Below are 21,786 nucleotides of genomic sequence, written 5' to 3'. Positions count from 1 at the left end.
TTATAAAATGGACGGTTAAATTTTAATACTTTATGAAAAAATATTATTATGTTTTTGAATTCCTTATATAAAATACCTGATTATATATAGATAAATGATTAAGGAAACACATTATCTTTGGTTATTATTGTGTAGATTAACGAACTAAGTTGTGTCATTGGTTAATGAGTATCTCGATTGCTTTTGTTACGATTACGTAGTAACGAAGCATCCAAGAGAGAATAAGTACCAGGTTCAAATACTGGCGGATATTCAAGACCAGGATAATCAGGTGGTGGTGATGTAGGTGGTGGTATGTAAGGCAAAGTCGGTGGGGTCAATGAGTTTCTACCTATGCTTGCATGACCTTTCTGACAGGAAGGCTGATTTGCAATACCCTAAAAATAAATATTTGTTATTATTATGCTAATATTTGGCATAATATTCATAATTACTATTTATTGAAATATATACCTTCGATATTAAATTTGGAGTACACGGCGATGGTGTATCCGGACTCCAATCACTAACAGAACTGACCGAACTAAAACTCTGACTGAGAGTTTGAGGACTATTTCCACTAAAGGAACTATGAGATTGACTGATTCCACTATCGCCAGGACTCTGACTGCTCGAACGACTTGGTAATCGTGACTGATTGTAACATTTTTCTTTAAATAACGCTCTGTGTAATCTCGGTGATCCTATAATTTATATATGAATTATAGTAAAAAATTATTATAAAATATAACTGAAATTTAAAGTATATTATTTACCCAATAAAGTTTTTTGTGTTTCTTTAGGCAAATCAAGTGTAGAAGGTTTCTGCTGACATTTATTGCCGAACAAATTTTTCAATCGATTTGTCTTTTGAACTTGTTCACCTTTATCTAAATGCATCTCAAATGCAGCAGTCATACCTTCTTGTTCGAATGGAGAAGTTGGTATAGGTGGTGGGTGGTACTGTGCTACGTTTTTCAAACGAGTTTTATCACAATTGATATCTTTTTTATCACCTCGTCGCAAAGAATCCAACCAATGCTTGTCTGAAGAAACATGATCACGACGACTTGTTAGATTGAAACTTCCTTTGCGACTAATGGATGCATCTTTCTTTGCACGTTGTAAAGTTTCATAGAAAGTATGAAACGTAAGGTCGTTGGTAGATCCTGAGGCACCTAAATGAAAAAGAAATAGTATTAATCTTGATATACTAAAAAGTTATTATATAAATAATGAAAGTTACCATCATTTCGAGTAAGTCTTGGTGCCAGTTTCATGTCCTCTGATAAATTATTAACATTTTTAGGCAAATAATAATCATATGATCTAGAAATGTCATGATTACTTGAAGATTGTGCTTGATTTGTATAAATATTAGTATTATATTCACAATTCAAGCTCATTTGTCTCCCAGACCCATCAACAATATCTGATTTATTATGACACAAAGAAGGTTTTTGGTCATTTGTGATAGTTTTACAGTGAAATGAATTGCATGGCTTCAACTGTTGAATATTTGAGCCATCTGATAATTTTTTTTTATTAGCGTAATAAAATTCGTTCGATTTTTTATGAACCGAATGTTTTGATGATTCTCCTCTATATTCATTTCTTTCTGAATCAATATCTTCGCTATACTGTCGCATTGCGTGAATGGTATCCATATTCCGAGAATAACCATATGCAGAAGCAGCATTATTTACTACTTCATCACTATTTTTATTTCGAATGTAAACATCATTATTGAAAATTCCATCACTGACAAATTTGGATTGTTCATTAACAGTCTCATTATCATGAAAGTTCCTATGTTGGACATGAACGTGATCACTAGTTAAAGGTGTCATCCGTGGTGATACAGGCCTAGTTTTTGTCATTTGTCTTTGATCTTCTTGTTGCAACAACATGAATTCTTCTAACGTAATAAAACCTTGTAAATCTTCTGCTCTTCTATTTCTGTTACTGAGACACCTAAATATTAAATACTATTTCACTAATTACTTTACAATATTCAATAAGATAACAAGAGATATGTATGTGTAAAAGCAAATAAAGTGTGCTCTACTTCATTAAGGATAGTGTGTAGGAAAACAGTTACAATAAGGAAAAACATGCACAAAATATATATATACATATAAAATAAATGCAGTCAATATTTTTAGTTAATTATTTTATTATGAAGTGCAAAATATAACAATATTTTTAATTGCTATTATTCTTTAGTTAAAAATTTATTTTCGTGTGTACAATAAAAAAAAAATAAAACCATAATAATTTAAGTTTAGTAGAATCATAAAAGATTATATAATACAACAAAATTGATATATTAGTTCTGTAGCATGCAACATAAAATGTTACCTGTCTGTGGTACGCCTGTAATCACCCATATCTTGAGTGCTAGTTGACATATCAGTAGCACTATGAGATGCACATAATCCATAAAATGTACTTCCTGCAATCGTCATTTGTAAATCTGGCGAATTTGGAACAGAATCTTGTTTCCTGAAAAATATTCATATTTTATTTTTGTTTTAAACGAGGTATTCCATACTAACTCTTACTTATTAGGCGTAGATGTAGGAAGAACTCTTCTGTAACTTCTAAACTGTGCAGTTGGAACAGGTACATTGTTTCTTGCACCAAGGAATTTTAGATATTTTCTATCTAAACTAGCACCACTAATTTCATGGTCCTTATACGAGGGAGAATCTTTACGAACAACTTTTTTTAATGATCCAAACGATTTTTCAAAGTTCGGTTTATATTCCGAAGTATGAACATTTTTAGTTTTACTTTTTTGTTCGCTATCACTCTCGTCAGTTTCGCTGAAAAGCGCACTATTCCTACTGTGGCCATCCGCACCTAAGGTTGCTTTGTTAATTGCATCTACCCATAAGGCAAGAAAATCTTCAGTGTCTGCAGCAAAATAAAATACCGTTCCTGTGTGATAAACCTTGAACGCATACTTTCTTGATTTTACTTCAGCAGCTCGTGATACGGTAAATCCTGTTAAAGCTATGAGACAGTCGGCTTTTATACTATTTTGAGTTTTAAACCTATATTTAAAAATATAATAAAATAAATATTTGTAAGATAAATATGTAGATATAAAAATTTGGTTAACGAACCTGTACAGAGAAGAGCACTTTAAAACAAACCAAGCTTTTGCCCAAGCACCACCTGCACCTCTTGTGCGGTATGTTAACCATCCTTCTAAATCACCTGTGCCTATATCTTTAACAGAGATATTCCGCTTTCCTAGTTAAAGGTAATATAAAAATCAATAAGTATAAATGTTTAAAGATTAATATATATTGATCTATTAAATATATACAATGTGTGACAATTACTTACTTGCAAATAATATACTTCGTTTTCTATTAGTTCTGGGACTATTACTGGAGGATTTGCTTAAACTTCCATGCAATCCAATACTTCTAGCCACCATCATAGCTTTATTAACTACACCTTTCTCAAAACTTTTTTCCTTTTCAGACACTTTAGATTTATGATCTAGAAATTGCTTTGAAGAGCATGAACCATCCGGAGAGTCCGTATTTTGAGAATAAGATTCAGTATCATGGTATTCCATTGTTGAATTAGTGTATACAGACTTCTCAACAATAGGTTCATACTTATCACAGATAAACTTAGTTTCCTTTATTTGCTTATCATTGTATTCTAAATATGTAGAATCCAAGTTTAAACTAGGTCTAAGTTCGTTATCTAGAGTATTCATATCATCAATAAATTCTAATTTTTCTGTAAAACTATTACAAACATCAAAATAATCCTGCTTATCTTTATAATCCAAGGTACTTCTGATATGATTTTCCGTATAATATTCTAAACTCTTTAAATCTTTTCTAGTATTAATTTTTTCTGGCGTACAACACTTTTCTTGGTCATCATACATCTTTGAAGTATTACTTATAGATGAATCCATTGTTAACTTTGAATAATATTTACGTGGAGGTGGATCTGGAGGTATTAGATTAGGTTTATTTTCTAACTTCTTACTAGAGTCAGTTTTTGTTACTTCTACACATTTGCAAGATTGCATTGCATTTCCTTGAATAATTAAATCTTCAGCTTTTGTATTATCATTCTGTACCTTTCGACAAATTTGAATTTGAGGAATGTTTCGAGTAATATTATTAGTAATATTATTATATATCTGTACATTACTTTCAGTAAAATTCAGATCACTATTTGTCCATACTTGTTTTTGAGCTTGGATATTTTCTTTTACTGATACATTAGCTTTTTTTTCTGTTAATTTTTTATGTTCTGTTGGACCACAGTGGTTTGGTCCATTAAATGTTTGAAGAATCTTCTCAAATTTATTTAGGTTTGAATTATTTTCTCCACTGTTTTGCATAAAACTATTTATTGATTCTAATTTATCTTCATTAGTTTCATGATTGGAACTTGAATTATTTGTAAAATTTTGAGTATTACATATTTTTGATATATTTTCCGTTTCTACACTTAAATTGTTTGTTACGTTCTTTTTTTCGTATTTATGTACATCAATACTAATATATTCATTATTGCTTTGGTTATTTTCTATACTGATTTTGTGGTTTGCATCAATTACCTTACACATAGAAGTTTTAAATGAATCTAAATGTTCAGATTCAGAACATTGTTTTTTTTTATTATCTTGTGTAACATATTTATCAGTATCATTATTTTTTTTAATAATATTATCAAAATTTATTTGAATACTTTGTTTTTGATCATCAATATCTCTTAATTTTTGTTGATCTTCGGAACTCGTAAAAGTCAATTGAACATCAGTCTTACTGGATAGATTGCTTACATTATTTGCAGACGGTTCTAACGCATGAAACAACTTTTGCCTTCTGTCTTCTATACTGTCAGCGTCCATTGAATCGTACGCTGGTGTACTGTAACTTTTATCTAATCTTCCTCGCTCTTTACTGTTACATATACTAAGTTCCTTACTGCTTATCATACTCTTACTATTACTATGTTTATCCCTAATAAAATTGTTGCATTCATCTAAAGGCACACTCATATCACTCAAGTTATTGTTATTGGTAACATTAACAGATGTTTGAGAAATTTGGCTGATTGTATTTATATTACTGCACAATTCCTCACAATTTTGGGTAGTTTTACATTCATCTTTTTTCTCGTTTATTACACTGATTGTATTACCTACTTGAGGAACATCATGTTTCATTATAGGTTTATCTTGAAACTGTACTTTCTTATCATCAGTTTGTCCATCATTCCTTTTTTTTCTTTTGTTTTGTTCTATAGATATACATGTTTGTGGTCGTATATTTGATGGTACATTATCTAAACCATGAGCGCAAGATGCTGCTTTATCCCGCAATTGAGAAGTTGTACTATGTTCCTGTTTCAATTCTTTCCAAAATTGTTCTATATCAATTCCATGCTTGGTAGTTGGACTAGCACCAGTTATAGTAGCTCGTCTTTGAACTGAATTTCTTGGTTTTGTAGAATATAATCGAATAGATAAAGGTGGATCTGTTTCACTATCCGAATCGCTACTATCTATAATCATTGTGTCTAGCATATTAACAGTATCTAGAATGCTTGCAGGTTCTGGACTGGGATTCTTTGGCCTAAACAAATTTACAAATTTGTATTATATTAGAAACAAAATTGTATATATTTTATAAATGAATGTACATGTCTATATATATACCTTGGTAATGGCATTGTAAAATCTGGTATAGTTAATAATTCTGGCCTTGGGGAAGGAAGATTGTGTTGCCACCGTGTTGTGTAAGATGTTTTCTTATTGCTTGGAAGTCGATATGGTTTTATGTAAATTTGACCATATATTTTTGTATGTCTTGGTCTACGTTTCAAAGTTAATAATACTTCTGCTGGACTTTCGCGAAATAATTCTAAAAGATTTTTTCGTTCCCAACCAACTACAGTCTGATAATTTACCTAGAAAATATTTAAATTAAATTAAACATTTGTATTATATATTCATAACAAATAAACACAGAAAAAACAGAAAAGAATAGGAAATATGTTTTAATTAGTTAAAAAAAGAAAAATTACTTGAACAATCTCATCTCCTTCTTCCATTTTACCACACTGATGTGCAGCTGATCCAAATTTAATCTCCGCAATTTGATGAGCTCCATGAAAAGATGGTAAAATATAAAATCCCTATAAAAGAAAATATTTTCCAATTTTAATTCTTCATACCTATTAGGAAATAATTATATTACTCTAACAGTTTCACTCTATAATACAAGACTATCTAAATAGGAAGTTACAGATGTGTTGAATCAATGGTTATAGTTTTATCATTAAAGGATGTAGCAGATAACTTTAATGATTATGAAGTATACTATTTTATGATTTATGTTAAATATTTTATATATATATTATATTCATTACATAAAATTATTTAGAAATAAAAATAAAATAGAAGAATATTACCCTATGTTAAAAAATTGATATTATTTCAGAACTTACTAAATCATCTCCTGGTTTCTTTTTTAATGTTGCCAAATCTAAACTAGCAGGTTGTAATATCATAGGATCAGTAATATCTTGTATTATATAATCTGCTAATTTTGCTAATTGTCCACAAATTGTTCTAATTTCTTCTATTGGTTTTTCTGCAAATCTATCTCTTTGTGCACATGTGGCCATTTCCAAAGCTAACTTCATTAATTCAACTTTTTTGTCATTATATTCTAATTGTCCACTAAAGGGAGGTCGATCAAGCCATCTTACTAATGGTTTTACAGCCATTATAACTGATGCTACATCAGATAATGTTTGGGTTGTAACAGGCTTCGAATCTGTCTGATGAGACAACTCATTTTGTAAACTATGCGCTTGACAAGACAGTCGCAATGCCAATAGTTGCAGATTTTCACGATCAAGTTCATAATGGAAATTTCTCAAATATTCTACTGCTTCAAGAATAATTTCCTGATGACCAAGTTTCAATACCCCAAGGTGTTCTAGGTCTTCGGGTCTCAAACTTAATAACTGTTGTCCATTAACACCATGATTAGTAAAGCTATGCACATAGGGAAGAACAGAATTATCCAAACCTAAAACAGGAAGCATTTTTTTCTCTAAAGGATTCAATTACTTTAAGAGAAAAAGGATATAGTGAAAGTGAAATCATAATATTTTAATGAAAGATTTGTATAGGAATTTGAACAAAGTTATAAGGGAAAAATAATTATAATTTTTGCTTTTATAGTAATTAATCATTTAATACTTCGTTTGTTTCAAAAGTAATAACAATGAAAAAAACTATAATGAAATTACGTGAACGATAATCATTTATAAACTCTTTCGAATATTAACACTAAAGATTAGGAAAATAAATGAAGATATTGCAGTTTTAAAACATTTTTAGGAAAGATTTAGTATTACTAAAGATTCGTTTTATAACGATATATCATTTACGAATTATGTGATTGTAATGAATGATTGAATAAATACTGTTTTATACATGCAATAAAGTGACTGATTAAAAAGAAAGAGGGGCGAAGAGACAGGTGCGGGCGTATACTGCAAAATTTTCACACGCAAATTTTCACGACATTGTTTCTGCACGTAATAGAGTACACTTGTTCCTTAAAATATATCGATGTATAACACTGATTCAAAAGGAAATTCAATTTTTCGCACCTTTCAACCATTCGCACACTTGTTCAGTTTTCCATTCAGCAACATTAACATACGCCATGACCCGATCATCTACTAATTCATAAAATGTTAAAGATTCTCCTTGATTCCTCAATTCTTAGTCGTTCTAATTTCCAACATTAACTAAGTATAGAATAGACATGACATTATATATGGGACTTTGTATCTCATGTTCTGAAATACCGATCTCGAAAAAAAATTAGTGTTTTTTACGCCCTCTGCGGTTTGCTATAGCGAATCATTGACCAAGTTTTCAGTCTGCTAAGTCGATAACTGTAAAATAGGTATGCACAGTCGATGACTTAAAAATAATTGTGTACATATACATACATATTAATGACAATTATTGTGTAGTTGATAATTTTTCATTCAATATCATATATCAATCAATCAAATATCATATATCAATTTGTAAAACTACATCAAATTGTAAAATATTTATTGTTTTACATATAATTCATTGGAACATATTAATTACAATGTAACATTAAATAAAATGTGCACATATATTATATTGCATAATACATATTACACAGGACATAAATAAAAATGCACTGAATGCTTGTGCGTATATACATATAAAGTATATATTAATTATATGTATATATATGTTTATATACAACATCGATAATATTTACAATTTATATTTCTTATATAAATTTCTTATATATAATAGCACCAAGTATAGCTATTTCCAGTAATATAATTAAAACTAATATAAACTTATTCATTAAAATTCTTCTTCGCATAACATTTAATATCCTTCTTGTCTTATCTAATTCTTCATCTGTTTGGGATAATCTTCTATCTGCTCTCAATAATCGTTCCCTCTGTTCATTCAGTTCAGAAATTACTTCTGTCCCTATTTGTTCACTCTCAATAGCAACTGCTTGAGATCTAGCAATAGATTGTGATGAGCGATCCAATATTGCATTTCCTTCTAATAATGTCCGTCTATGCTCTTCCTCCCAATTAACTCCAAGATTCATTGTGACAATATTAATAAATATGTTCACAACAATATTATGAAATAATAATTATGTTCACAACAAGAAAATAAACGTCCTTTAAATTGTCAGATCTGCCATAATATCCAAGAATTCACTTTGATCAACTGAAATCATAAGTATAATTTGCAAAATTATTTATAATATACAATGAATGAAATAAACAATAAAATTAAAATTTCCTCAATAATTTAATTAATTCAAAATCAATTCTTTGCTTTACTAGAACCATCTTGATCCAAATCAAATTCTTTAATCATAAGTTCCATTTCCTCATTAGTCAGATTACAATCAAGCTTTTTATTAAGTTTTTGGAGATCTTCTATTGTTATCTTGTCATTTGCAGTCTCATTTGTAAATAATTTGAACACATATTTAATTTCATCTAAAGGTTTTCGCTTATTTAACTTCTCTGATACTATGTAAGTGTAAAATTTAATTAAGACAATACTGATTATGAAAACACACACATTATTTATTACGAACTTTCTTAAGAATATAAATAACAGATTATTTGATTAAATTTAATATTTTTTGTTTAAACGCACCAATGTAATTAAAATCTTCGAAACAAATTTTATTATATCCACGCTTGTCATACATTCGTATAATAGATAAAATGTAAGATTTTTTTACTGTGAAACCCAAAGCTTTTAATGCAGCTTTCATTTCATGATAATCTAAATAACCATCAGTATCAGTGTCCATTAAACAAAACGATTCCTTTATGCGTCTCTTTAAATTTTCCGTACGAACATTCTTTGTAATAGCTGACATAATCAACAATAAATATTAGTAAAATTGAGTTGATATGTTTACCTTTCACTTATCTTGCAAAACTTTCTTTTGTTGTCAACAAATTATATGTAGTTATATTCAGGATACACACTCGTTATGTTATATATTATTATATGCCTTGAATATGCTTCCGATAATACATACATAAATTTTTTGTTTATTGTAAACATATGAAGGCTTCATGAATCTAACGTCGTGAAATATTCAACCACTACTCAATCACTATTCACTATGGTCATATAAACAGATCTGGACATTCGTTAGGGAAAACCGTCCAGCTTTCGAGTCGAAAAACATCAAGATGGAGAGCATGGAAAGATCTGCTCTTAGACTACGCTCTGTGAGACAGACTATAATCATATAAACTATAAACTGTTCTCGACATTCTCTAGGGAATACCATCCGAAAATTGATTAGTGATAGAAATGAGTAGTTAATCTATTGGTCGTGACCACGATCATATAAATAAGTCTCGCCATTCATATACCGAAGCCTAGGGAAAATTGAGTCCTGTCTAGTGAAAAATTAACGTGGAAAACATAAAAGCTTAGCTGCACATACGTGGCATGCTGTGAATGCCTTAGACAGAGACAGAGCATTCTATTTTTCTCCATCTATCTTGCAAGAACGTGAACCTTATTGACCTTATACATATGATCGTAGGTTCGGTAATTCATACGGAGTGAGATGTCAACATTTTGATGTCTTATGTCGTATATAATATTAATTTCCTTATTAGCAGCATGATGACATTATCGCGAAACTCATAAAAGCTCACATATACGCATTCGTTATCAATGACGTAGTCAAAAGTAATGCGTTAATTGGTACATGATTGTCTCGGCGGTGAAATGAGTGGCGGCCACTGTCACAATGAGAGTTGTAGTAGTGATGGTAGTATGGCAGCCTAAAAACATCTTTCGTCGCTTACTGTTACAAAGATGCATGCGCGTGCTTTTCAGAATTTCGTGACAGCGCCACTATGGGACTAATAAGGGAATTAAAATACATCAAAATCATGATCAAAATGATCACATTCCACGCTAGCAAAAATTCTACGAATTGCCGAATCTGTGTATAAAACTGTAGTTACATGATATTGCAACTATTGGCTAAAATGTGTTATTCACGAATTTTCAAAATTGTAAATTAAAATAACTTATAAAAAATTCTATTTTGTCGCATACATAAAACATACAACATAAATATTTGTTTGTCAACGTGTACGTGGTTTAATATTATAATTCTCTAAATAAATATATATGTATAACATGTATAATTCTTTAATTTAATTTTTAATTAAAAATTCAATTTCCCTGGAAATCCATGATATACTAGTAACACGAGATTTCTAGTTATTTTTTTTTACTTTCTTAAATAAGTGATAAAGTGTTTCTTCGATAGCCATAATCTCACGACTAATACTTTGTATAAAACGTAAATAATTATTGACATATAAAGAAATGCCACAATATACATGCAATGGAAGTAACATTGAGTATATAAATATTTTTACAACGAAAACTATTAGGTAAAATATTTTTGACAAGGGGAAACCTCATTTAAGGATATTCAATGAATATCATATGTGATATTTTATAATTGTCATACGTGATCTCGAATATAAATAATTGTCTTTATATTGTTCAATTACGCATAAATTATGAGTGTTGATAGCGAGAATAAGTCAAATGAAGCTATTGCTCCGTTTACACCATCAGTAGATCAGGAAAGTACAGATAATAGAAATATTCAGGAAACAACTATAACCCCAGAAATGGTGCTACGATTACCTACAATTACTGACAGTAAGATAGTATATACTGATATTTTTTATATTTCAATATATCAATAAATAAGGAAGATCAAATATATATTACATATCTATATTAATTTCAGAGTATTTATGTTCTCCAGAGGCAAATATTTATGACATAGATTTTACAAGATTTCAAATCAGAGACTTAGAGACAGGAGCAATATTATTTGAAATAACAAAACCACCAGCTACTGGTTAGCAATTGTAGATATTATAATTAATGATAATTACAACAAAATTTGACACAAATGTATTTATATTTGATATATTATGTAGAAATTAAATTTTATTATTTATATCTTAGAATGTGATTCCAATCAAGATCTGGAACCAGAAAATGAAGAATCTGGTTGTGAGGATGCTAATACTGGCCGTTTTGTACGGTATCAATTCACACCTCAATTTCTTAAACTGAAGACTGTCGGAGCTACAATTGAGTTTTTGGTGGGTTCTAAACCAGTGAACAATTTCCGAATGATTGAACGTCATTTCTTTCGGGATAGATTGTTGAAAACCTTTGACTTTCAATTTGGATTTTGTATACCAAATAGCAAGAATACTTGTGAACACATTTATGAGTTTCCTACTTTACCTGCTGACTTGGGTAAGCAATGAATAATTATTCAATGTGATTTTATTAATTTCTAATATATAAAAATTACAGTTTCTGAAATGATTGCAAATCCATTTGAAACACGTTCAGATTCGTTTTATTTTGTGGACAATCAACTGGTCATGCATAATAAAGCTGATTATGCATACAATGGTGGACACACACATGATGTACTTTAGTAGATAAAGTCAGTAGGAAACTTGCACTTCGCAAAAAAATAATTGTGATAATAGTAGCAAATATTTAGCTAATTTAAAATTCCAAATTTATTTCTTTTTATAAATAATTGCAATTTTCACAAATTTTTAGATTAATGTTTAAAAATTGAATTTGCTTCACATGCAACTTTTCACTCTTCTAATTGAATACATATCTAATTGAACAATTCTCTATATTGAACTTATAGTTAAATAAATATTTTTTAATTTTATAATAATTAAAAATTCTATTATGATGCCTAATATTTAAATAGTTATTATTTTAAATATGGCCTTGTGTAAAGCTGTTTGTCAGTTTTATCACTACTAAATCTTAACTAATGACATTGAATGTATTTTTTATGAAAGCAACAAATAAGAGGCTAAAGAGATGAACTTTGTAAGTTTTTAACAAGCACAAAATTTATGATTTATTTATACTGCATAAAATTATATTTTACTTCACTATTTTTCTCCTGATTTATATGTAATGTCAAAAACTTCACAAATACATGTATATATTTACAAAACATATTGTGTATTTTTTTTACATATGAAATGATAATAAATTATGTCTGATTAACGAAATCAATCGTTATTTTTAAAAACTCTGTTGGTTTATCTGCATGTACCCAATGATTTGCACCATTTATATAAGTAAATCCAGCAGATGGAAATAATTTTTTTATTTTATCATGATCTTCTACTCTTATATAATCACTGTTAGAACCACCTATAAACAATGTCGGTCCATCGTATACTTTTGATCCTACATCTGGAAATACAGCTATTTGTGATGCAAAGTTTTGCTCTAATACAGGTAAATTGAGCCGCCATTTATATTTCCCAATATCTGCTTCTACTAAATTCATTACTAAAAACTGAAATAAAGAAAATATGAATGACAGCTGTTTTAATTGTTCATATGGAATATAATAAATATTTAATTACCTGACGTAAAGGTAATGATTTAATACCACTTGCAAGTTGATTTCTTATACTAGTACGTGCTTTTGTCAATGTTGCGATTCCTTCTAAATTTACTGTGCGCATGGCTTTGAATATTTTTTCCATTTCCATGAGCTGAGGACTGACCCTCACAGGAGACATATCAACTATTATTAATTTCTCTACTAGCTGTGGGTAATTTAAAGCTACATACATCATCGTAGAACCACCCATGCTATGTCCTATTAATATAGATTTTTGAAATCCTAAATCATTCATAAGTTGAACTATATCCTGTGCCATATGACTATATGTCATATCTGAAGAATGTGGGGAATCTCCATGGTTTCTTGCATCTACAGTTATCACCTATAAATTTATTTTAAGTATTCCTTGCATTATACAAAATCCAGGTATCTACCTTACGGTCTGTATCCCGATGAATTGTTTTTGATAATAAGTTCCAATTAGTCTTTGAACCAAAAAGACCATGCATTATTATTATAGGTCGCTTGGAAGCATTTTTATTCCCATCCATAGATTCATAGGAAACATATGCTAGTTTTACTGGTATTACACTTGAAAATTAGTAATGATGAAACAAGGACTATATTTTAACAATTGAATTATATAAATAATATTGTGACAACATTATATATATATATATATATATATATAAAATAATTAAATTATATAAATGATACTGTGACAACACTATATATATATATATATATGTATGTATGTATATATGTATATATATACCCATGTATATATACGTACGAATCAGAATTGCTACGTATTTGTTTGGAAGATAAATATGGTACAAAAGATGAAGTAACAACGAAATCTTGTCTTCGATAATGGTGAAAAATATTTCGCGTTATTATATATCGAGAGCACATACCACTCATACTTTCTATTTTTTATTTTTTAACAACGTTTAACAATAAATTTAGATTGTTTCAGAAAAAATATGTATTTTATGTTGCTTTTTTATAACATAAAATCATGAACCATGAATGAACTACATGTGACAGTAGTACATTATCAAATAATACTACAATCTAAAACAGATTAGATAATAATATACACATAATATGTGCAAATAAATACAGTAATATTTTGTATTATATGCATTCGAAGTTAAATAAGTCACTTTCAATGTAGTGTTTCATTCATTATTATATATATATATACTATTAAGTTAATGTATATACTTTAATAAATTGATGGTAAATAATGAATTAAAAATTGTTTTAATCAGTAAAAAAAGTGTTTCACTAGAATAGTATAATTATATAAACATCGTACTTCTACAAGCGCACTAAAATTTTGATGTTATTGTTTTGTAAAAGAAATATAAGTACATACATATTTTAAAGATTATACTTTCAAATTGATTGACGTTTTGAATTGAATTGAATTTGAATTGAATATATTAGAAAATAAAAAATTATTTAAATCATTTGAAACCCAATATTTAGAAAATATGTTTAGAAGATTTAGATTTCAACACAAAATAAAATAATTAATTCTGTAAAATTGCAGTTGTAACAATGAAACGTTCTTTTATCAAATTTCCAAACCCATTCGAAATTTTATTCGCAATTCTCAGAAGTGCTGTATAGGCTTACGATCTCATAAATGTATATCTCTAAATATATATTTACGTAATAAAATTAAAGTAATTTTCATTCAATATTTAAACATATTATAATTGGTACTTTTTAGTATTATATTATAATAATAAAATAGATGAACAATTATCCTTTAATGGGTATCTCAATATATTGATTAAACATTAATATGATGTAAATCAATATGTGTATATAATTGTAATTTTATCTGGCTTTGTTTAATGTTTGTTTAATAATTATAAAAAAATCTGGAATTTATCATTTTGACGGGTTTGATAATTCTTGTAGGACGTACATCTATCTATATTATATATTTCGCGGCAGAATGCATACGTGGCGCTGTGGTAGCAACATGCTACTGTAAAGTGGCAGGTAAAAGACAAGTCGTATGTCGTTTTTAATTGATTCAAATTGTAATTTGATAAAATGAGGTGGCTCATTTCGTGTTTATTCCTAATCTTTTTGAGCTCCAGAGTAAATTGCTATTTCATTACCGTGGACGCACATGCCGAAGAATGTTTCTTTGACAATGTGGAAACAGGCACGAAAATGGGTTAGTTTTCACTTCTGTAGTTATTTTTAATATATGTATTATAGAGAAATAATAACTTTCAATCTTCCAAAATGAAACTTTGGTATAAAATTGCTTTTATGTTTCCAGATGAATGTTAATCGAAATAATTTCTTAGTATTAAAAATACACGTATTAAACAAAGAGGTTCTATTATTGTTTTTGGAATTAATACGGTATAAATCATGTAAAATAGTATAAAAGAATCTTATTACATTATTAAAAATTGTTGATTTAGATAATTAAAACATTCTTACAACTTAGTAGGACATACATACAAATATTTACTCGAATCTGTTAGAAATATCATTATTTTAAAAATGTTCTAAACAACTTGTTTTTATGCAATTACTTTTGCAAATAGAATTACTATTTTATTTCAATTAGCATAATATATTACAATAAGAAATATAAATCAAATTTAAATTTATCAAATTTTTATTTGGATAATATTTTAATTCAATAAAAATTAAATAAACAAATTTGGTGAAATTATTGGGATTTTATAGTTAAAAAATTTAGATAATAAATTGTAATAGTACTTGTCTAATGTATTTATATTAGTATATACCATATGTTAACTTAAATATGTCCTTATTTATTTTATACAATATCTTTTAAAATAATGTTATTATATTCACACAAAAATGATATTATTTTCATAGGTCTTACATTTGAAATAGCAGAAGGTGGATTTCTAGACATAGATGTAAAAATAATTGGTCCTGATGGAAAAATAATTTATCAAGGTGATCAAGAAAGCAGTGGTAAATATACATTTGCTGCACATCTTGCTGGTGTTTATACATATTGTTTTGGCAATCAGAAAAGTAGTATGACACCAAAAGTAGTGATGTTTAACATGGATATTGGTGAAAGTCCAAAGCCTGTAGAAAATACTTCAGATGGGAAAAATTCTGATTCAAACCATAACAAAATAGATGATATGATAAAAGAATTAAGTACAAGTTTATGGGGTGTGAAAAATGAGCAAGAATACATGCAGGTAATTTCTTTTTAGAATTTGTGTTTCATTTCCTTGTGTTTTACTAAAGCTTTTAATAAAATTAATATTTTATTTTTAGGTTAGAGATCGCAATCACAGAGCTATCAGTGAAAGTACAAATGCTCGTGTAATTATGTGGGCATTTTTTGAAGCCATGGTTTTGGTTTGTATGACAATAGGACAAATTGTGTATCTAAAACGATTCTTTGAAGTTAGAAGAGTCGTCTAATTCACCATATGCAATAAAAAAATACACACATTGTACATTTTTTTATGTGATTAAGTTATAATAGAATTAAAAAATTTCAACATTTTGAAGTTATTTCTTTCCTTAAATTTGATATACTAATACACAATGATGTTGAGAATTTATAATATTGTTAAAAAAGAAATATGATTTTTTATGATAATTTTAAAAACATTAAACAAAATGTTTTTTGCACTAGTACTAGTTAACAGAATTTAGTTTATATATAACTTAAAATATATATCATATATAAAATCTAATTATTTTCATATTAATAATTATTCAGAGTTATTTTTATTAAACAAATATGTACAGAAATTTGTATTGAAATATTATATCATTTTCATATGCGAATTTAAATTCTATAACGTACACTAGAACTTAAAATAATATCATTGTACAGAGTTATATGATTTAGTAAAAAGATACTGATTAATTATTTGATAATTCTATTAGATATATCTAATATGTTTTAGATGAATCAAATTTTATTTAAATTTTACTTAGCTTTTTCTGTCACGTTGATGTCATCTAGTGATTTTAATCATTCTGATATAGATTAGAAACAATAAGAGAAGAAATTGATATTGTTTATAAAAAACGGTATGGTATCTTGGTATGTACTTATTTATTATTTTACTGCTATGCGATCATTGAATAAATATTTCAATATGGGAATATTTATGAAAAATAGTTGAGATTAGTTCATATATAAAAAAATAAAAATTTGTTTTAAGCTAAACATTAGTTTGTTTATTATTATGTAGTTCGTTCAATGATATAGATGGTTAAATAATATTTGATATAACATATTTAAAAATTTTACATTAAAATTATCATATTTTAATTATTAATTAATTATAGGTATAATGATCATTTAGAACCTTTCTTTCCTTTTATTTAAATTTTATGGTGGAAACAAAATTCTTCGCACAATCTTCTGAACATATTTTATGTTTGAAATTCAAATATGATTATTCGATTAACTAGATTTCTGTTTTGAAATATTGCGGAAACATTGAAACCATTCATAGTGGAACTCTCTCGTCAGATAACTCGTCTGATTCGTGGAGCAAGCGTGAGAATAAATGAATGAAATAAGAAGGGTGGTAGGAGTACCCTTCTGGTATTCACCCTAGGGCACTTAAGTTAGAAAGGCTCATTGTCCGCTCCTTCTCATTAGATGCCACCTAGCAGTTTCATCGACCCTACGTAGTAACAATACTGTGGATGCTTTTTTTCCTCCTCCTTGATCTGTAGCTGCAGGAAACACGAGCGGATTGCATGTCTCGGTGTCTGCTCTAATCCCGGCCATGATTATACCGAAAGACAATACTTTTGGTACTCCCGCGGCTAGTGTGAAATGTCGGAAACAGAATTGGACAGTATTCCTTCTGTTGAACTATTCGTTCGATTTCGTAGGCCAAGAAAATTTCGGACCTACTACTTTTATGCAAACTCGAAGCTTTGAATAAATGAAGATATGGCTATGTATTATATATGAATGTAGTAAAAATAAAAATGATACGTCTTTCTTTCCATTTATTATTAATTACAATGTTTTATTTTTCTCGAAGTGATCTCATGATCGGTCAATTATGGCCATATGGTTTACGTTTTAACCGTGATACTACTTGATTATGTATTCTGTCAGGCATCCTGTCCCTGGACATTGTCATTAACCCTCGTTATCTCTTAAAATTAATTGCAATGCTTCATACAGTTTATGGTTTGTAATATCTATTATGAAACTAATTTATATGGAACAAATAGTTATAATTAAATGGTAATTTTAAATGGTAGCCTACAATTCTGTAAAATATCATTGTAATTCTTATCATTTATAAATGTGAATCGATGAAATTGCAATATTAGTTACTATTAATTATTAAATTTTATGTGTATTTAAATATCATGTGAACGTTATAAGAAGTTAACAATTAAATATTATAGGTTCAAAATAATCATTTATCTATATTTCTAAGGATTATACTTTTTATGTTGTTTAAATGTTGACTAAGGATCGCAATAGATATAAATTAGGTACGTATAATAATCGGGAAGGTGTTGATTTCGTTGATGCCTTTTATTCACATCGTCCAGCCGGCATGTAATCAGAACTATAACAGACGATACAAGACGATATAGGTAATTATTGAGTTTACTAACTGTGCGATTCGATCATGGTCTCATATAACAGGCCAGCATTGTGAACGTCGTTGAAAAACGTAACATACGGTCGTAAATTCATCGCTATTACAGTGCGATATGCGAGCGAGGAAAACGTTTATTATAAATGTTTCACGAGCAACTATGAATTACGGGTCATACAGTTTACTGAGCGAACTCTTTCTTATCCTTTCTAAAGATCTTTGATTATAAACGTTTAATCGACGATTACGAATGTCCCAGAGGGAACTATGTATTACTTGATATATAGTTTGGAATTTGAAGCTTTTTCAGTCATCTAAGGTGTAACGGGCGTAGAAAGTATAGAAAGCATTTATACATTGATACATTTTAAATAACATCATCAAATTTTGATTTATATACAATACAAGAAGTTGTTATCGTAGCATGATATTCCAGATATACTTATTACAATTCTAATTATTGTAAGAATGCAATATCTTTATAACAACAACGTAAATCATTATTACGAGGCTTTTATTTTATTTACATACAATCCTAAATATTATTATATACGTGCAGCAAAAAAAAAGAGAGAAAAAATTTAGTAATTTCACTAGCTCCCAATTACTTGGATCAGAGGAACTGCTCTATAATTTAACGCTCTGGTTGGCACATGTGTTCTTGACAAGAAATATGCAAATTTATTAGAGCAATTGCACGACTCTAACGAGGGGTCTTAAGGTGTAATTACCACTGTCCTATCAATGTCTGAACAAATTCGACCAACTGGAAGAATTTGTAATATCAGACGTCCCGCTCGGTTTATTCAGTTGAAAAATTACTCTTTTATACAGTTGAAGTTTTGCTAAATGCCTTGTTAATATAATTCTATTGTATGAAATCTTTTGAATGGCGATAGAAATGTAGATAGATCTCATGAGATCTAGAAAAGTTGGAAATGAATGAAATCAGGCAAGTTCTATACGACGATTGGAAAATATTGATTGTTTTATTTTATATTAAATTAGTGTAATTAAATTAATTAAAAATATTCTATATAAAATATAGTGTAATTAAAATGTCTTTAATCAAACTCCATGTATCAGCAAATAAAACGTTACAAAAATTCACACTTGTATCTTGTATTTAATATAGAAAAAACATTCCATACGAAAGGAAAGGATAGAATGTATGGAAATTTTTTAATGACACCATCGACAGCAAATCTTGTAATTAATCGGCCGTAATATTTATTATCCGACCGTGAAGAAAGATTCACGGGATAAGTTGGTAGATTTATCGAGGATACGAAGGGCTTGGCCCGAAACGGAACAAAAAAAAAAAAAAACGCTGCTAATTAAGGAGAGCGATTACACGTAACGGTATAATTAAGAGAAAGGAAGAAGAATTAGAGTCGGTACTATGACAAATAAACGACTTTATCCGCACAGGAATTAATCGAACAGGCGAGGAACACGGCTTGCTTAACGAGATATAATGTATTCGATTTGTTGAATTTATCAGGAAGATTCTGATGAGTTCAGAGTCTCGTGAATTTAGGATAATCATATGAAATAATTTTATTCTTCCATGGCAATTATTATATATAAATATAATATCAAGAAATATAAATATCGAGAAATTATGAAAAAATTGTTATCTTATCATTCATTTATTTTATCATAATAAAAAATAGATTGTTTCATGCTTTATCAAATATTTGGCATAATATAGCAATTGAGTGCTCAATATAATTTTTAAAAAGTCGATATCCTTCTGCGATATTCATTTTATATATTTATGGTGGAGACCAAAAGATTTGACTGGTCCAGTTTATAAAGGGATAAACACAACGTGTTACCAGGAAGACTGGTAAAGGAGCGTTCTGTTCCAAATGAAAAGACGAGGAGAACATATAAAAGAAAGACAAAGATCCCGAAGTTCAGAAGTGCCGCCCGTCAGCCTATTACGTTGATCTGTTAAACCACTACATATGCAAATTTCGGTAGGCAGGGCTTGTAGTTAGTGATGCGCTCTGAAATATTTCCAATTGCATAGAAATTAAGATTTAAGCGCCTTTTACTATACATATAGTATATGTATAATATAATATATTATAATATATTATATATTATACATACATAATAATAGATTAGCTATAATACATTTTAAAATATTTAACCTATTATCTTCATCTGCCGTTACTTTTACTATCCTCATGTATTGTGTAATAAAGAATGATACATTCGATAAATTATTATTATTATCACGTCAATCATTGTCTATACGTAATTATTTGTTTCGGTAATTTTTTATGAAAACGTTTCTAAAATACTTTTTGCAAAAGAAACCGCTATTTCAATGTCAATTCGATAATAATAGGTAGAAGAACCTGAGAATGAACCCGTTCAATTACCAGAGCAGAACGTGTTTACATGTAAAACAAGTGGTTTATCGTGTTCATCGATGTGAGTAAGAGTTCTGCCTTTCTTACTAATGACCCAACTTCATTCCGAAGGGAGACTACCTTTAAAGGCGATAATTGTATCGACATTCTTTTTCCCACTGAGAGTTAAACATTGTACTCCAACTAATCCTGATATACATACAAAGGATTGTTCTATTTCATGCTTAGTATTTTTATTATAATACATACCCAGCATGTAATAAATTATATTTATTTTGAAAGAAAAGCAACGTAAAAATATTTTATAGAAATATCGATTTATAATAGATATGATTTGAATAAATATAGGTTTGCCATTTTGCTAATATAGTATAGACGATAATCATATGAAGCCAATAATAATATATTATTATAACGAAACGACTAAAAGATTGATATATCGGATCAGCAGATCGCTAATTGTATATATATGCAAATTATAGCCAGTTGTTTATCTAGCAATCAAACGGTTACATATTTCAGTTGGAGATTGTGATACGTGAAATATTATATTTTATTATAGGAATTATAATCAGTATTTAAACGTTATAGAAGGAATAATGGCGTGTAATTTCTAAAAATGTAAAGATCTACAAAATTTATAAAAATGACTACGTGTATACGTATTGTAGTATACCTCTACAGAATTTCCTTACTATAGGAATTCGCTTCATTAACTAATACATGTAT

At 28.6% G+C, this 21,786-nt stretch overlaps 6 protein-coding genes across 10 annotated transcripts; 2 read left to right on the top strand and 4 right to left on the bottom strand.

Annotated features, from left to right (window-relative positions):
• Positions 1 to 43: 43 nt before the first annotated feature.
• LOC132906183 (uncharacterized) lies at positions 44 to 7,817 on the bottom strand. Its single transcript, XM_060958132.1, has 12 exons — positions 7,657 to 7,817; positions 6,478 to 7,067; positions 6,055 to 6,165; positions 5,687 to 5,937; positions 3,337 to 5,603; positions 3,111 to 3,240; positions 2,544 to 3,038; positions 2,341 to 2,484; positions 1,226 to 1,953; positions 756 to 1,157; positions 454 to 683; positions 44 to 377 (listed from the first exon to the last, which is right to left on the bottom strand). The coding sequence occupies exons 1-12, from the start codon at positions 7,712 to 7,714 to the stop codon at positions 162 to 164; spliced, it is 5,622 nt and encodes a 1,873-aa protein (XP_060814115.1). The 5' UTR covers positions 7,715 to 7,817; the 3' UTR covers positions 44 to 161.
• Positions 7,818 to 8,096: 279 nt separating this feature from the next.
• On the bottom strand, positions 8,097 to 10,142 carry LOC132906189 (vesicle transport through interaction with t-SNAREs homolog 1B-like). Of its 2 annotated transcripts, XM_060958143.1 has the most exons (3): positions 10,041 to 10,142; positions 9,501 to 9,972; positions 8,097 to 8,788 (listed from the first exon to the last, which is right to left on the bottom strand). In XM_060958143.1, the coding sequence occupies exon 3, from the start codon at positions 8,661 to 8,663 to the stop codon at positions 8,325 to 8,327; it is 339 nt and encodes a 112-aa protein (XP_060814126.1). In that variant the 5' UTR covers positions 8,664 to 8,788; positions 9,501 to 9,972; positions 10,041 to 10,142; the 3' UTR covers positions 8,097 to 8,324. The 2 variants fall into 2 exon arrangements, with proteins under 2 accessions (XP_060814126.1, XP_060814127.1); XM_060958144.1 differs by lacking the exon at positions 10,041 to 10,142 and having other exon boundaries at positions 9,501 to 9,989.
• LOC132906188 (uncharacterized) lies at positions 8,795 to 9,494 on the bottom strand. Its single transcript, XM_060958142.1, has 2 exons — positions 9,230 to 9,494; positions 8,795 to 9,099 (listed from the first exon to the last, which is right to left on the bottom strand). Exons 1-2 carry the CDS (start codon positions 9,456 to 9,458, stop codon positions 8,888 to 8,890), a joined length of 441 nt encoding a protein of 146 aa, XP_060814125.1. The 5' UTR covers positions 9,459 to 9,494; the 3' UTR covers positions 8,795 to 8,887.
• A 379-nt stretch (positions 10,143 to 10,521) lies between the features above and the next one.
• Positions 10,522 to 12,638, top strand: LOC132906186 (protein unc-119 homolog B). The gene is made up of 4 exons (XM_060958140.1): positions 10,522 to 11,287; positions 11,379 to 11,492; positions 11,603 to 11,902; positions 11,963 to 12,638. The coding sequence occupies exons 1-4, from the start codon at positions 11,143 to 11,145 to the stop codon at positions 12,088 to 12,090; spliced, it is 687 nt and encodes a 228-aa protein (XP_060814123.1). The 5' UTR covers positions 10,522 to 11,142; the 3' UTR covers positions 12,091 to 12,638.
• Positions 12,610 to 14,179, bottom strand: LOC132906185 (protein ABHD11). Of its 4 annotated transcripts, none has more exons than XM_060958135.1 (4): positions 13,837 to 14,179; positions 13,478 to 13,634; positions 13,060 to 13,425; positions 12,610 to 12,989 (listed from the first exon to the last, which is right to left on the bottom strand). In XM_060958135.1, the coding sequence occupies exons 1-4, from the start codon at positions 13,965 to 13,967 to the stop codon at positions 12,678 to 12,680; spliced, it is 966 nt and encodes a 321-aa protein (XP_060814118.1). In that variant the 5' UTR covers positions 13,968 to 14,179; the 3' UTR covers positions 12,610 to 12,677. The 4 variants fall into 4 exon arrangements, with proteins under 4 accessions (XP_060814118.1, XP_060814119.1, XP_060814120.1 ...); XM_060958136.1 differs by having other exon boundaries at positions 13,478 to 13,623; positions 13,961 to 14,179; XM_060958137.1 differs by having other exon boundaries at positions 13,478 to 13,663; positions 13,837 to 13,961.
• An 845-nt stretch (positions 14,180 to 15,024) lies between these two features.
• On the top strand, positions 15,025 to 16,579 carry LOC132906187 (transmembrane emp24 domain-containing protein-like). The gene is made up of 3 exons (XM_060958141.1): positions 15,025 to 15,246; positions 15,930 to 16,270; positions 16,350 to 16,579. The coding sequence occupies exons 1-3, from the start codon at positions 15,120 to 15,122 to the stop codon at positions 16,497 to 16,499; spliced, it is 618 nt and encodes a 205-aa protein (XP_060814124.1). The 5' UTR covers positions 15,025 to 15,119; the 3' UTR covers positions 16,500 to 16,579.
• The last annotated feature ends 5,207 nt before the right edge of the window (positions 16,580 to 21,786 follow it).

The sequence above is a fragment of the Bombus pascuorum genome, chromosome 4 (genome assembly GCF_905332965.1).
Source record: "Bombus pascuorum chromosome 4, iyBomPasc1.1, whole genome shotgun sequence".
In the NCBI taxonomy this organism is placed as follows: domain Eukaryota; kingdom Metazoa; phylum Arthropoda; class Insecta; order Hymenoptera; family Apidae; genus Bombus; species Bombus pascuorum.
This window is presented reverse-complemented; position numbering and strand designations above follow the sequence as displayed.